General features: G+C 40.5%; 1 protein-coding gene across 1 annotated transcript in view; it reads right to left on the bottom strand.

Moving 5' to 3' along the window:
* Nucleotides 1-4998: 4998 nt before the first annotated feature.
* The window catches only part of LOC308406969 (sterile alpha motif domain-containing protein 10-like), a 68756-nt gene continuing 57243 nt past the window's right edge, over nt 4999-16511 (bottom strand). The window contains exons 4-5 of the mRNA XM_080898313.1: nt 15273-15413; nt 4999-6473 (exon numbers count right to left, since the gene is read on the bottom strand). Of these exons, the coding sequence (XP_080754439.1) occupies nt 6451-6473; nt 15273-15413 (164 nt within the window). The 3' untranslated portion in view covers nt 4999-6450. The remainder of the gene's footprint in view (nt 6474-15272; nt 15414-16511) is intronic.

Raw genomic sequence — 16511 nt, forward strand, 5'->3', positions numbered from 1 at the left:
AAGGTCAGTATTTAGACATAAGCCATTAGTCCTTTTTGATGTTAATGGCAGCTTAACAGCACACAGGCCTGCAGTCAGTAACACTGCTGGGTCTTTAATTGCTGTATAGCTGCAAGCTGGTTACGGGCTATATGAACAGACTGGCATTTCCCCATTTAACACAGAATAATAAATGCTTCACATATGGTGTGAGCCCACATCTTTTTTTTCTTCTTCTCTCTCTTTCTAAATTAATCATTCACAGCATCACTGCCACGTCACTCACTTCCAGTAAAACAACAGAGGGTCCCTGCTAGTCTTTGATTGGTGCCAGTCATCATGACCCGATATTTCCTATTAGTGGAAATCATCAGGAACCATGATGTAATTTATGTGGGATCGTTATTGCCAGAGGAGGGCGGTAGATCCTCATTTTTATAGCAGGTTTGACTAATGTAAAAGTATTACTGGTATTTCAATAATGCCTAATAAATATTTCCGAGAAGGCGCGAGTTTAGCGATTAAAAAGGTTTTTCTTGATGAAAAATATCATGACCCCAAGACCTGCATGCACTTGAGCATGAGAAAAAAAACATTAGTGCACAATGGGACACTTTTCAAAACAAAATGAGTGAAAAAGAATTAAGATAAAAAGCAATAATAAATACAAAGTAAAATTAACCTCATCACGGTCTCCAGCACTTTTGCCAACTCCTTTGCTGTGTCTCAGAATGGCCATATATACATCCCTAGAGTCAAGATGGACTCCTGGAGTTAAAACTGAGCATCAGACTAGGGAAAAAATGTGATTTAAGTGACTTTGAATGTGGCATGGTTGCCAGACGGGATTTTATGAGTATTTCAGAAACTCTTACTGGGATTTTCCTACACAACCGTCTCTAGGGTTTACAAAGAATTATCTAAAAAAGAGAAAATATCCAGTGAGCAGCAGTCGCCTGTGCAAATATGCTTAGCTGATGCCAGGGGTCAGAGGAGAATGGCTAAAATTATCCAAAGCTTTATATTGTAACACAGAGATCCTGCAATAATAATGAACCTCTGAGAGGAAAAAATAAGAGAGTTCTGAAGGATATGAGGTCCAAGACAGTCCAGCCAGTCCAGTCACCATCAAAGTGTACCTAATAAGGTGATCAGTGAGTGTATATATGTCCCTATCAGCATGTGTCCAGGAAGGGTCCCCAGGCTAGATCTGGAGCATGACACATATGCAAAACGTGACACTTATACCAACTTGGATGTGACCTGGTTTACTAAAGTCCACATCAGATGCTGGGAAACCAAGACAAACTCATGAGAAGTGGGCTAGTGGAACAAGAAATACAACTACTGAAATACCTCAGTGGAGATGGTGGAGTCAAACTGTGTGAGGCAACAGTGTTAACCACCACACATCCATCTATCTATCTATCTATCTATCTATCTATCTATCTATCTATCTATCTATCTATCTATCTATCTATCTATCTATCTATCTATCTATCTATCTATCTATCTATCTATCTATCCATCCATCCATCCATCCATCCATCCATCCATCCATCCATCCATCCATCCATCCATCCATCCATCCATCTATCTATCTATCTATCTATCTATCTATCTATCCATCTATCCATCTATCTATCTATCTATGGAGAGAGAGAGGGATAGTCACTTTTGTGGTATTTAACATACAAAGTGGTTAGGTTTTTATGTGGCTTCATGTTTTTGCAATAAAAAGATAAACCCATGTGGGGAATAGTCATAGATACTAATTTCACACGATTGGACTATATAACATTAAGTTATTACCACTGAAAAGCTTTCATATAGTTTCATTATTCTTTTCAGTCAAGGTTTATCCGGATTCTTCCACAAGGGAGCAGTGCAGTCCTGTTTTGTGTTAGAAACCGTTCTTGTTGATTACTGGATAGAAATATTTGGGTTCCTGCAGCATTGTTGTCGCTATTTAATGTGTGACTTATGGAAGAAATATAGTATCATCAGAGATGATACTATATTTCTTCCATAATATTTGATGGTGAATTTTTTGCAGGTGAATTTTTGCAGGTGAATATTTTTGCAGGGAAATTTGGAGGATAAAAATTCAGTGTTATAAATTCAATGTCTAAAAATAGTTGAATTCTGATGATACTATATTTCTTCCATAGTGACTGGACTTTATGCAGCGACACGTGTTGGTACAGACACTGTTGGGGTTGATCTCTGATCTGTTAGGCCAGAGGGGACACTCAGCTGACAAACCAAGTCTGCGGGGTGCAATTGGCTTCTGCCATTCTACACCGAATATCCAGCTGATCCTGAAATTTGCTTTCCTTAATGGCTGTTAATGAATAGTTCATACAGAGCCTAGTCTGACCCCTGATTAAGACTTCCAACCATGGCAGTGATTAATGTTCCCACTCCTGCTCTGCTGAGTGAGCAAAAGGCTACTTAATAGTTTATAAAATTGGCCAGGTGGAGTGGTCTGTGCACTTAAAGGCTCTTGAAAAGTTGAACCAGCAGCTGACTGTTATTGACCTTTCCAGTGAAAGTCTGGGGAGCAGGCATGCACTATTTCATGCTAATGTGTTTTGTACTAGTTTTCTGTATTAACATCTGAGGGATGCCAGTAAAAATTAAATTCTCTAGCTGTTTAAGTTTATTCCATAGAGGAAATTCACTCAAGCAACCGTTAAAGGGCTTGTCAACAGATATAGCTGATGAGAGGGGACAGAGTGTTTTTCATTCAATTTCAGTGCTGTCATATGACTAAGATCCATCTGATCAAAGTCACTAGCAGATAACGATAAACAATCTGGTAGAAGGGTGTCAGCTTTGGGGTATTTTAGCGAATAATCATAAAAGAGCAGCTTTCTGAAAGGAATTCATTCATCTACAAATGCCACACAGAGAAAGAAAAGACACTTAACAGTAAACAGCATCCAATTAACTGCACCATCCAACCATCTGCGCCAGATTTTTTTTTCCCCGTCAAGCTTGAGAAAGCTACTGTTCACCGACTCTGTTTATCATACATGTGCCCTGTTATTAACAGGTGAGATGCTTCATGTCTCTCAGTAATTGGATGCCAATGTGTGTGTGTGTGTTTGTGAGTGTGCGTGCATGAATGTGCATGCAAGACACAATAATCGTGTGTAGCACTATTTTGCATTCACAGAGTCAGAGTCGTCACAGATGGACCCACAATTCAGGAAGCACGTGCGACTTCTGGAACAAATATTCAGTAACTGTAATTCAAATTGAGTTAATTTTTCTTAAAAAAATTATTTTTGAACATTTTTACGCACTTGAAATTATAAACACACTTCATTTAAGGTAATAACGCCAAATTATAATTTCTAGAAGCACTTTTTGATTCTGAGGGGAAGTTTTGTGACCTTTTAAAACCAAGTGTTTGTGTTTGTGACTAATATGAAACCATTATACTTATTACAGAAGAGAGCACTGCGTATTATGCATAATGTTAAATACAGAGAACACACAAATACTTTGTTTATAAAATTGAAATTATTAAAACTAGAAGATATAGTGAAATTACAGACATTATTAATTATGTTTAGGGCAAAAAATAAAACATTGCCTCTGAAGTTACAAAGATTATTTGTATTGTGTTCAGAAAATGGGGATAGTAGAAGGAAGTTTTATTTTAAGGTTTGCTCGGACCACTCGAAGGCAAATGAGTCCAACTGTTATAGGTATAAGAATGTGGAATTCTCTCCATGATCATCTTAAGGGTTGTACAAATGTTTATCAATTTAAAAGGTGCTATAAGAATAAAATGTTAAACCAATATGAAGAAGATTCAAATAACAGGAGTTAATTATAGAAAGAATTATCCTTTTTAATTTGCTATTTAGTGGTATTGCTCATTGCTGATTGCTGTTTTGTTTTGTTTTGTTGTGTGTAGAATAGTGTCAGAGTGTATTTTGGTTGTCAGTGCCTACTTGCATGGTTATAGATAGGCGTTAATAAGAATTTATTCTTCTTCCTGCTTCTTTTCATGCATGGATACAGTGTCATTTTAATTGAAACAAAGGTTTGTGTGTAGGAAATGAATTACTGTTTTACCATGTGTGAAACAAAATAAAAAGAAATGTTTCTATGCATTTTCATCTTTGCTTATGTATAATGAAGGTAGAAACCCACAAGTTGCATTTCTCTCTGTTTAGCAAGAAAATAAAAATGTTATTTCACAGTTTGAGCTACATATTCATTTTTTTAGAAGTCTTAAACATTATTTGACCATCAAAACAACCTTTTTAACAGCTTCAAAACTAAAAATGGAACTGCGTTGCATTTATTTTTGGATGTGTCTGGTGTATTTATTTCAAAATATCCAAACCAATTTCCTTTCCAAGAGAGACGCGGGTTGATTTGTCGAAACAGAGAGGACAATCTATCGTTTGGCTCTGTAGCCATTTTGATAATGGGAGCACTGCTTGCCAAAAATCTGTTTCCAATCAGACGCTGTGTTTCAAGAAGGGTAGAGGAACCAATTGTAGTTTTGAAAATTATTTTAACTTAAATAACTTAAAATATCTCTCTATCTTGGAAAAATATTGGATGTTATATTGTAAGACTGACTAAATAAAGGGCTGATTCATAGGTTTTGGCGGTGTATATCAAGCTGAAGTGTGATTATGTTCTGGGGCTTGTTTTTTTTTTGTTTCTTTTCCATTCTTTCTTTTATGCCTTCCTTTGTCTTGTCTCCTCTTTTTAGCGTCATTTGTTGTGCCCCCCCCCCCCCCCCCATTGTTATTTTACTGTCAAATACATGCATTTCAAAGGCTGCCGATTAAAAACTCAACTAACAATTCATCTCAGTTAGTTTATTCAAAAAACATGATGACAGCTTTCATCATTTTCCATTCCACTGTTGAATCTGTAAAACAGAGAAACATTTTCTCCTTTTGCAGGTCATAAATCATCAGTCAATGTAAACCAGTATTTACAGTACATTTTTTCATCTAAAAATAAAAGTGTGTTTTCTTCCCATTTAACAGTCGATATCTCACATTACTCAAAGCGTCCTTGTAAAAGGACAGTTGGAAGATGGTTGGTGCAGATGTTTTGGAAGTTGTGTGTTTTTTTTTTTTTTTTTAACGTTTCATTTCACTGATTTAGTCATCCGTCTTGAGCATCATTGTCATCGTCGCTGTCTGCTGTTGCCTAGAAGGACATCAAAGGTGCTGGTTTCGTTCACAGTGGGAATCTCAACCGTATCTTGTTTTCTGACCATTTGACAGTACAGCGTCACATCAGGGAGAGAAACAAGATGGAACACAAACGGAGACCCATCCTTCTTGTTGTATCTGTGTGTAAGAGGTGACATACAGTATACATGATCACAGACAAAGGACTGAAACTACAAGGCTTGCAAGTACTGCCACTGTAGAGGGCAAGGTGTTTATTTCCGTCAGCAGACACTCACACGGTGCATCCCATCTCTACAGATGTGCATCTTCTTCACCTTTTAGCACTAGCATTATTGCTTTATCAAGCAATTATAATCTCATTAACTCTGTGAGCCCCTTGGATCCATTTCATTAATAAAAGACCAAAGAACTGTTACAGTATACACACATTAAAGTGTATGTTACTCTACAATGCTCACACCCTATAATATATATTTCTAAATTCTCACTGAAATACTGCAGATTAGTCACAATACAAAAATTTTATTGTGGGAATGACATTCAGCCTGAAGTGTTAATGTTCATCTTCCAAGCCTGCAAATTCTGACACCGATGTCCTGAGAGGAAAATGCAGTGTGACACGTGGGTGAGGGGTTGATTAAACTGGCATTAGTCAAATGCTTTTAACAAAAGCTCTAATTACCTTTGAATACGCTCATGGTTGTTACTTTACAGGGAGATAAAGATTAAATGTAAGGTTCCATTGTCTAAATTGTAGCTCTGCCTATAAATCTATGGTTACATCCACATTTCCTTTGCCACTGGGCCAAATGCTTATTACAAACTAAGTGAAACCATGTCAAAAAATAATTCATTCAATAACCGCTACTTATGTCAAATACATATAATTTCAATAGCTACTGCTGAAATGACTCAATCAGTGCATTCCAGCTGAGAAAGGAAACCAAAAGGAGATTTGCTATGACCGAAGATATACCCGCGCCAGGCAAACATCATCACAAAGATTGTTAATCTTTCATCTTTTCATCTTATCATCTTATCGTATGTTACAGGGGGTAACCCTGCCTAGAGCGGGGTTTTTGTCTCTGTCTCAGTGTCTGTAAACCCGATTGGCCGTGTTGAATGAGAATCCTCCAGACTGGTTGGCATGTAGTCTATAGGCTCGTCCTCTCCCCTTTCACTCGTTGATTCTCCGCTCACATATTTGAAGACAGCAGCTCTTCCATGGCTCCTAGAGACGTATTGTGACAAGGGATGAGGGAAAGGGCCACTAAATGGATCCAGGGATGAGCTAAGAGAAATTTCCAAAGGAGGCTGCAGAGAGGGGAGAGAAGAGAGGGGAATACATAAATAGGATTCACATGCAAAAGAGGTTGAAAGTGCAGCACTAGTTTGTTCTTACATCATACTCCTTTGTGACCTCAGTAAATAGTTAATACACATTTCTCTCTTGGTATGCTTGTTCTGTATGCACTCAGTGCAAGTCTGTGCTGTCCTGAGAGCACAGATGTATCTAAGAGTCTCTCTAATATCCAAGCATTTGTCTCAGTAAGGATGCCTTATTGTCAGCAACCTTTCATTGTGGTTTTGGTGAACTGTAGATGGATAAATGGAAGGACCAGACACATCTCTATAATCCTGTGTCAGATTTCCCCCCCCCCCCCCAAGATACTATTCATCGGCAGTGGATAGTCTTCAGGCCTGGTTCAGTCTCCTCAGGTTTTTTTTTTTTCTTGGGGGGGGGGGACTGCACAACGTATAGAGATACAGCATGCTCTAAACTTGACTAATACCTCTTTGGGAATCACCATGTTGGTGTAAAACTACTATTTCATGGCTATCAAACTGTGTTGTTGCTTGCATTTTTCATAGGTTCAACTAAAGAAGTGGGGGAAAAAGACAACCACCGAACAACAGAATAAAATTCATGCTTGTTGTTCCGAGTACAATATACAACCACATTTACACTAGTGTGAAACTTTTGTGATTAATCTCTGTTGATGTAATACTCTGCACTCAGTCACAGAGCAACAGTCTCCAAAACAAACAGTCATTTGGACAAGCACTGGCAGACTGACTAAGAAGTAGAATAATGGTACTAAGTAGTGAAAAAGACAATAAAATGGAGATGAATAAATTATTAATAATTGGAGGTAGAAAAGGCTACAAAGCTTTACAAAAAAGGGATTTAATTAGCAAACCTTTTTTTTTTCTCTAATTATCTATTCTTGGGTCTTTTCAAACAACAGATTCAACCAGGTGGTTTCCCTGACAACTAGCCAGTTTGTTGCATCCTAAAATGACACCAGTGTCAGCAGAACGGCAGACTTTTCTTTCCCAGACTGTTGGCATTTCAGCTCCAAGCCCTCCTTTTCTGATTGCCAAGGAAGAGACAATACCTGTCTGTAGATTTGCAGCCAACACAGACAGATGTAACGTAGAACCGTAGTAAACCTCGACCAGGAAACAACAGAGGGACAGAATGGAAAAGCAGACAGGACAGAGAGGCGCTGATATGACTTGAGGCTTGCACAGACAAAGAGAAAACAGTTTCTGTGATAGAAATTCTTTTAAATGAGCTCCCTATGGAGTCGTCAGAGCCTAGATGAAGCAGAGGAGGGGAGGTGGGTGGGAAGACGGGAGGGATGGGGGTGAAACGCAACTGAGCAAAATTTGTTCTGAGGAGAAATGACATGTTCCTCCTTCTTCTCTGTCTGTCACACTCAGAGTTTCATTCATATTCTAATTCAGCTGGCGGGCACCATAGGGAGCTCCGAGTAAAGCTGTGCAAGGATGGGCAACACACAGAATCGATTCAGAGCAAAAAGGTTACCAAGGCAGTCTTGTAAGGCAGCCAAAGTGCTATTGACAGGGTTTCTTTTTGCATTTGGGGGTGGGTGGTGTCTGGTGTTTTGTAGAGGTTAATTGCAACTTCATCAGTTTTAGATAATTACTGGAAAGAGTCTAAAATATGGCAGATGGCTGCATACAAATGCACAGAATGACTGATGAAAAATTGATATGTTGAAGAAGAAGGTGGGGGGGGGGGGGGGGGGGGGGGGGGTTCTGACAGTATGTTATAAAGATATTATTCGCAACCAGTGGCTAAGAGGAAGAGGGAAGGTGGATCTCCCACTGGGCTCTGATGTGAATCCTCTCTCCCAAAGCATTCAAGATATTACAACCCCTGCATGGTTTACGTTGCCCTAAGAGAGCTGTGGCTCTGGGCTTTGAAAGACATCAACCTTACCTTTCACTTGCTGACTAAAGTAAAGCAACCAATTCTACCGAGAACACTTGAAATGTAGTGTGTAAAAGTACAAATAAAAGATCCACACACACAAAAAAAGATAAGGCACCGCACCATTCCCAACAGTAGCAGGGTTGTATACATGAAGAGCAGTATTGTATGCTGCATAGTACTGCCAGGACGGATGCGCTCATGTATAAATTTGCATTTAGCTTTGATGCTGGGATGTAAATCTACATTCTTTCAAATGTTTTGCATTTCAAACGCTTACTGTCTGCAGACTTAAAAAGTGGATAAAAAGTTTATAACAGTGAATTCCAAAAGTTTTTCAGTCTAATATTAAACAATATGTAAAGGAGTGAGGTGGGTTATGCTCCAAGAGTCACATCATTGTGAGCTGGACTTTGTTTTTAACCATGAAATGGACCCTGACTATCAGAACACATTTATCTCACTGGAATCAGCCTCTGTATGGTTGGATGGGTTAGATAGATGATTGGTATTTTATATGCAAAAGATTACTATCAATTCCCTTATTGTTCATTTGACTGATCATTACTCATCACTGACAATTACTTGACTATTATTTACATGCCGTAAAACGAAATAAAACATATCCAATATCTGATAGCTGTAGGCCCCCTTTTTCCAATTCAGATGCAAATTCTATTCCCTGTTTTTTAAGAGGTTTCTGTGAAACTGAACTAAGTCATTTCATGTTGTTTCTGGAGGGTAGGAATTATCATAGCGTAACACATTAAACCCTGGTTTAGCAAAGAGCGTAACAAGATTTCAGATAGGGGAACATGAATCGTTTTCTTGCATGAACCAAACACATCTACCAACAATGTGACCACAGACCCCCTGAAAACAGGGAGAAGAAGCTATCAGGAATGATCTTAAAATCCCCCTTTCTTATGACTTCTGCTAGACCGCGGATGTCAGCAGCCCTCAGCCTCAGCGTGTCATCTGTCAGGAGAAGTCGTCTAATATGAACATGGTGCCAAATAAGGCAAAGAGGCACTTGGAAACCAAACATCCCCTCTGAGAGAAACTTGGCCAATTTCAAAAGAGCACTGGAGGGGAACCAGAAGCAACAAGACTCTTGGACTGCATGAACACATCTTATTAGGTGAAGGAGGCAAAATGAGCTATTGCAAAGCAAAAAATTTCATGTCATGTTATCAAAAATGCCCATATATCAAAAGAATAACTGAAAACATGCCAATTGATGTAGGGTTCTTTTTTTCTCAGCCGGAAAAGGGTGGAGTGCCCACTCCGGGTCGGGGATGAGTTCCTGCCCCAAGTGGAGGAGTTCAAGTATCTCGGGGTCTTGTTCGCGAGTGATGGGAGAAGGGAGCCGGAGATCGACAGACGGATTGGGGCTGCAGCTGCAGTAATGCGGACGCTGCACCGGTCCGTCGTGGTGAAGAGGGAGCTGAGTGTAAAAGCGAAGCTCTCAATTTACCGGTCGATCTACGTCCCTACCCTCACCTATGGCCACGAGCTGTGGGTAGTGACCGAAAGAACGAGATCGCGGATACAAGCGGCAGAAATGAGCTTCCTCCGAAGGGTGGCTGGCCTCTCCCTTAGAGATAGGGTGAGAAGTTCGGCCATCCGGGAGGGGCTCAGAGTAGAGCAGCTGCTGCTCCACATCGAAAGGAGCCAGCTGAGGTGGTTCGGGCATCTGACAAGGATGCCCCCTGGGCGCCTCCTGGGTGAGGTGTTCCAGGCATGTCCCACCGGGAGGAGGCCCCGGGGCAGACCCAGGACACGCTGGAGAGATTATATCTCTCGGCTGGCCTGGGAACGCCTTGGTATTCCCCCGGATAAGCTGGAGGAGGTGGCTGGGGAGAGGGAGGTCTGGGCCTCTTTGCTTAGGCTGCTGCCCCCGCGACCTGGCCCCGGACAAAGCGGATGAAGATGGATGGATGGGTGGATGGGTTCTTTTTTTCTCAAACATGAATATATATGTATGCCTTAAGAGTTTACCTTGGGCTTTTTAGTGTCCCAAACAAGTTATGTATTTTTAAAGCACAGTGATAGGCTGCTTAAGGTTCCTAGTTTGAATCTCTTGCTCTGCTTGGGCCTTTCTTTGTGGACTTTTCTTGCTTTCTCTCTGATTAGGATAGATTTCTTCAAGGTACACCGCCTTCAGCCTAGAATCAAAAGACCCGAATTATAGGTTAATTGGTGATTCTTAATCGATTATGGCTGTGAGGCAGGTGAGTTGTAAAGTGCTTTGAGTGGTCAGTAAGTAAGACAAGATCCATTACATGGATCTGCAGCAATGACTGAAAATGAACTGTGTGTTTTCTAAAACATCAGTTTTATTTATGTTGTTTCCATTCATGTTTTATATGGTAGAAGGAAAGAAAAAAGAAGCCAATGAGAAAAATCTAGCAAAGTCTTTAGAAGTGAATATCAGGAGTTTAGGGAGGAAAGAAAAGGCTTGTGAGGACTTTAAGAGATTATGTGTTCTTCCGAGGCTCACAGGAAGGGCTGCTATTACAGAAACCAAAAATACCTAACCATTGAAGTCACCACAGCCAACCTTTAAAGGGCAGAGTAGCAGTTTAGTCACGGGCTTTCATGAAGTTGGGTGACTTGTGAAAGACATCTTAAAAATGAACATTCGCAGCTGGTGCAGTGGAGGCCAAAACATCCCCCTCCAACCATCCCATCTAGTGTTTTAGTCTATTTTTACATTTCTGCACCTCCAGTTTTATTTTGCTATTTTCTCAGGGCATGGAAATATCATGAAATGTTTTAATTTAATAATCAAAATTTACAGATGGGGAACATCTTAAAAAAAAAATCTTTCCACAATTTTTATCGACATCAAATAACAGACAAACTTCCCTTTTATCCACAGACAAGAGTTTTGTTTTTCACTGGGTATCGCATGCAGAAGAGCATTTTCAACCATAATTTGCAGCTAAAGTAATCTCATTCTTGGCTGAGTGTGAAATGTTATTACATTGCTTTAAGCAACTGAGCCTGCTTTACGCAGATTAACAAGAAGCAGAAAAGTAGGGCCCCGTAGTCAGAGAATAAAAGTGAAATCAGATCAAGTATCAATGTCCCTTTATTAACCTCTTCACCTGTCTCATTTCTTTATCTCTGTGATCTGTTCATTTCAGTTCCAGTATTTTTCTCTGTTAAACACTTCACCTCCAGTCTCAGCTCTCTGTCCTCCTTTTTATGGCACACTAGTCTTGTCTTTTTCACCTCTCCATATTCAAATCATACCCTCCAGGTGTTTAGGTGCTCTTTTCTATAATTTGTCCCTTTAATTTTGTATCACAGCTCTGTTTCAGCTTTTTTAATGAATTGGAGAGAGACAGAGAAAGTCTGCACTGCTTGTAAAAGCTTAAGAATTACTGAACAGAGCCTTCTACAATCCTGACATCAATAATGTGAGGGCCTTGTAAGGGTTGCGTTAAAGTGTGCTATCGCGGCTCAGATCAGAGACAAGCTCCCATCAGATTCAGCTTTACTGCTGCATCTGTATTTTCACCCCCCCCCCCTTTTTTTTTAAAGTTATTGTGAGATCAATATTTAATTTTTGGTAAATCCACTGGAGATGAATCAGACCTGACAGCTGGTATGACGGCTCTGCTAAATCACCCCAGAATTGAAAGTGTATTGGGCGAATCATTCAGGGAGAATAGTTAGAAGTGTGTGTGGAGTGAGCAAAGATGAACAAGTCTAAATCCTAATATGCATTAACCACTGAGTGAGTCTGCTTCTTTCTTTCTTTCTCTCTATCTTCCGTTTCACCATCAGCATCCTTCTCCACATCTGACTCACAAGCCAAAACGTCAGCCTCATTCCCTTTTCTCCTCACATCAGCATATTTTTTCCGTCTTAACCCAGCCCCACCTGGTGACTGATCCACAGAAACTTAATTCCATCAGAAATATATTTTACTAAAAAATTGAAATATATATTTTTTTGGTAGGGATAAAGGAAGAGTTTTGGAACTTTTGGAAATAAGAGGATAATCTGCGGGCCATAAATGTCTCTATGAAGCTTTATGGCAAATGGTAAATGGACTGGTTCTTATGTAGTGCCTCTCTACTCTACCTGAACACTCAAAATGCTTTAAACAACATGCCTCATTCACCTAGTCACACTCATTCATACAAGCACTTTGTGTCTAACATTCACACTCTGATGGATGCATTGGAGAGCAACCTGGTTAGTGTCTTGCCCGAGGATTTTTGGCATGCAGACTGGAGCAGCCCCGCGATCGAATGACCAGTCTTCTGATTTGTAGGTGACATGCTCTACCACCTGAGCTACAGGCACACCAAAATCATACAAAAGCAGTGGGATCAGTGGTTTGGATGAAAATGGTCAGGTAAGTGACAGCCATTGGTGTCTTATTTCTACAGCCATGTTACTGGAATGGTTAAGATACAAGTTGGCTGAGGCACTGACAATAAACTGCGACGTTTGACTTTAGGCTAGAAAACAGCTGTGTCTCTTCCTCCTCTACTTCTGAGAAGTTCTGACAATAAAATTGTGGATGACTTTGACACTGGTTACATGAAGTTGATTGCAACATTAACTTGTTTTTTAGAAAATGACAAGATTGTTATCTTACACTAAACCAGTTTCAGTCCAGACCTTCACCTTTTCCTGAGATGAGCACCTCATCAGCACCTCATCACATCACACCACCTCATAACGCTTCTCATTTCATTTCAGCCACTGAAACATCCCCATTATCGCTTCTTCCAAGGGTTCACACCTCGACCTGCCTTTATCACCTTTGAATACCCTGCAACCCTGTGAAACTCAGGTGTTTTATGAGTGCACCAATTTAGCTTGGCCTTATAGCTTAAAGTCAGAGGCTGCTGAACTGGGAAATTACATTTGCATTGCAATGCATTTTCCAGTTAATAGAAGTTTCCAAAAGCAATTCTGCCTACCAGTAAGTTGCATCACATGTCTCAGTTTAATTCAGCTTAATTTAATACAGCATGCTTGGTTGGCACGCATGCCATCAAATGCACTTTTACATTCTTTATCTGTAAGTGAAGTGAATGAGGCAAAAAGATGAGAGGGAGTGGTCCATCCGTGTCAAACAGTACTGAGTGCTAACCTGAGACTGATTTTGTATAATTACCACTTCAAAGAAAGTGCAGCGCCTTTTACTGAAACAAATTAGAATTTAGTCTTTAGTAGTCACCCAATTCAGTCCTGTGTGCTGTTTCTTGTTATTCATTAATTACTGTAGGGGTTTTATACCAATTACAATTCTTAATTCAGCAACTCTCAAACATTTTCTGCAACCCCAACCTCTCACCCCGAATATATCTACATTATTGCTCTTTCAGGCACAACCTTTGCTTCTAAGCTCTAAAGAATTCATTTTTATTAATAGAGAACTACAACTCCAGTGTTTTCATTACTGAATGTAAATTCAAACTATCACATGATAATATTTTAAACCACATAAACTCTCTTCACTGCTTCCCTATATCTCAAACTGAAGATGATTTATCTTTATTGTTGTTAGTTTGTTGTAGATGTTTAACTGGCAAACTTGTCCATGCCTTGACAACAGTGCACAACCATGCAGGATTTTTGTACAGCTTCGTGCTGTAGCCCCAGATGTGTAGCTCTTCCGTCTCTCTGGCTCTGTACACAGCTTTATGTATGGGCCACTGAAAAATTAAAATTCACATAAACATATTTTCCCCACACTTACCCCAAAGTGGTCTGCAGCAAGTAGGAATATGCAGAAAACCAAACAGTAACTTCAGCAGCATGCATGATCAGATACTGAAAGTGGAGAGCTTGTCAAAGTACAAGGAGTGTTTCATTTACTTGTTTGTATCTAACTGGTGATTATAAGAGCCCTTGTGCCATCAGTTGATGATGATCACTTGATGACAAAAACAACTTCACTGCTCAGCCTGATTTAACAAAATAATCAATTTTAGACAAAAACACTCATGTTAAGGGAGACTGGGCTTTTTTTTTTTTTCTTGAATTTTGCAGAAAAAGCTTTGTTCTTCAGGATAATCTGAAACCTCGAGACATTTTTTGTTTTAAGCTTGAACAATCTAGAAACGACTAAGGCTGTAAGCTTCTTGCAATTCCCCTTAAATGTTGCAGAATCCCTTTTATTCAAGGTATGTGCTCAGCTAGGATGTTGCTGCTTCTTGATATAGGTCATGATCTTGAAGATTATAGTGTTTAAACTGAGTGAAGGTGCCCCGCATTTGGCTTTGAATACAAACTCTTACACCAAGAAAAACTATGGCACTTATCATCATTACATTTGGCCTATTGGATGAGGTAATTCTGCTAAAGTTGGAATATAAAATGTACTGAAAATGTTGGAAGCTTTAAATAACCATATAATCGTGCTCATACAGAGAAAGGAGCCTGTGCACGTGTTTCCCTTTGATGCCACCCAGTCCTCAATGCGCACAGAAAACAATCACCGCAGCAGATAAAAAGAAAAACACTCCTTTTAAGACACAAACCACATCAACGTCTGAATCCAGGTCAGCAGTGCCTGCCTGAGCAAGTTTATTGATGGCTGGAAAATAAAAGAATTTACCGAAGTCACCATTCAGAGGCAGTGCAGCAAATCAAGGGCTCCCTTCAATAAAACCACACAGCCACAAACAATTGCACTTGAATGCCCAACTCCACGTATGTCACAGCAGGCATCAATGGTCTCACGCTTCCACCTCCCAATTTAACCAAGCCCAACTGCTCTTCCCCTGTCTCTTGTTATTGTTCCCTCTCTCACATCAATACACCAGCACACAATTACAGGCACAAAACAGAAGTGCACAGCAGCGTGGTTATTCGCTCACAAAATCTTGAGATCTTACTTCTACTAAGGAGCTGCAGGTTGCGGACCTCTTCTCTGACCTGCAGCTGGAGGACCTGTTGGAGGACCTCCTGCCTTAGTGTCTCCTGGACAATGCCCATCCTCTCCAACTTCTCCCCATTTAAACGCAGCAATGCCCGTCCTGCAAGGAACAGAAGGGTAACGTCAGGATAGTTTTCTCCACTAATTCAGAAAGTAGCCATAAAATAGATATTTCAGTGTTATCAGCTTAAAATTTTGATTTAGCCCTTGTAAATGAAATATTGTTTCATATAACCCTATGGGAAAATACTGACACATTTAACTACTACATTTACATTTGATAAAATGTAACAGTAATGTAGCTGCAAGAACATATCAGGACCCATCTCTTTGTGTGTGTGAGTGTTATAAAGCATCTATTAAATGTTGCAGTGTTGTCGCTGACATAAATAAAATAAGAAAAATATACATTTGATAGAAATCTGTGGGTTCCACATGTTTCCAATGTGAATTTTCTCCCAATCTCAAAAAAGAAAAGGCAAATGAAATGCACATTCTTATGTACATAAATTAGAAATGTTTTTTCTTTTCCTGGTCAGCACTTCAGCCACCTGGTGGCTAACAGTAAAAAGGCTGGCTCACACAGGCAGACTCTTTCTATGGTTAAGTTTTACTACAGTTTGGCAGTTAACCCTGGGGACACTCACATTTAACATACCATTACCCACAGTAAACAGCTTTTACAACCAAGCCGCACTCCCATGAACACAGACACAATATCAAACACTTGTATGTGTGGAGGTGCAGCACACAGAGAGCTTACTGAGAGTAGGAGAGCTACGTCCTTCGCAGGCTGTCATGGTCCTGGGTCGTTGACCCAGCGTTTTGTGTTTTGTGACCCATCACCGCCACCAGCTGCAGCCTCTGTGTCTCCATCCTCGCCAGCTGCGGCCTATGTGTCTTCACCCACGCCTGGCCCAGCCACTGCTTCACCCACGCCTGGCCCGGCTTCAGCCTCTGCTTCACCCACGCCTGGCCCGGCTTCAGCTTCTGCTTCACCCACGCCTGGCCCGGCCTCTGCTTCTGCTTCATCCTCGCCTGGCCCGGCTTCTGCTTCACCCACGCCTGGTCCGGCCTCTGCTTCTGCTTCATCCTCGCCTGGTCCGGCTCCAGCCTTCGTGTCTTCAGCATCGCCTGGCCCGGCTCCAGCATCCTCGTCAGCATCGCCTGGTCCGGCTTCTGCTTCAGCATCCTCATC

Source organism: Rhamphochromis sp. 'chilingali' (genome assembly GCF_963969265.1).
Source record: "Rhamphochromis sp. 'chilingali' genome assembly, chromosome: 12".
NCBI classification, from domain to species: Eukaryota; Metazoa; Chordata; class Actinopteri; order Cichliformes; family Cichlidae; genus Rhamphochromis; species Rhamphochromis sp. 'chilingali'.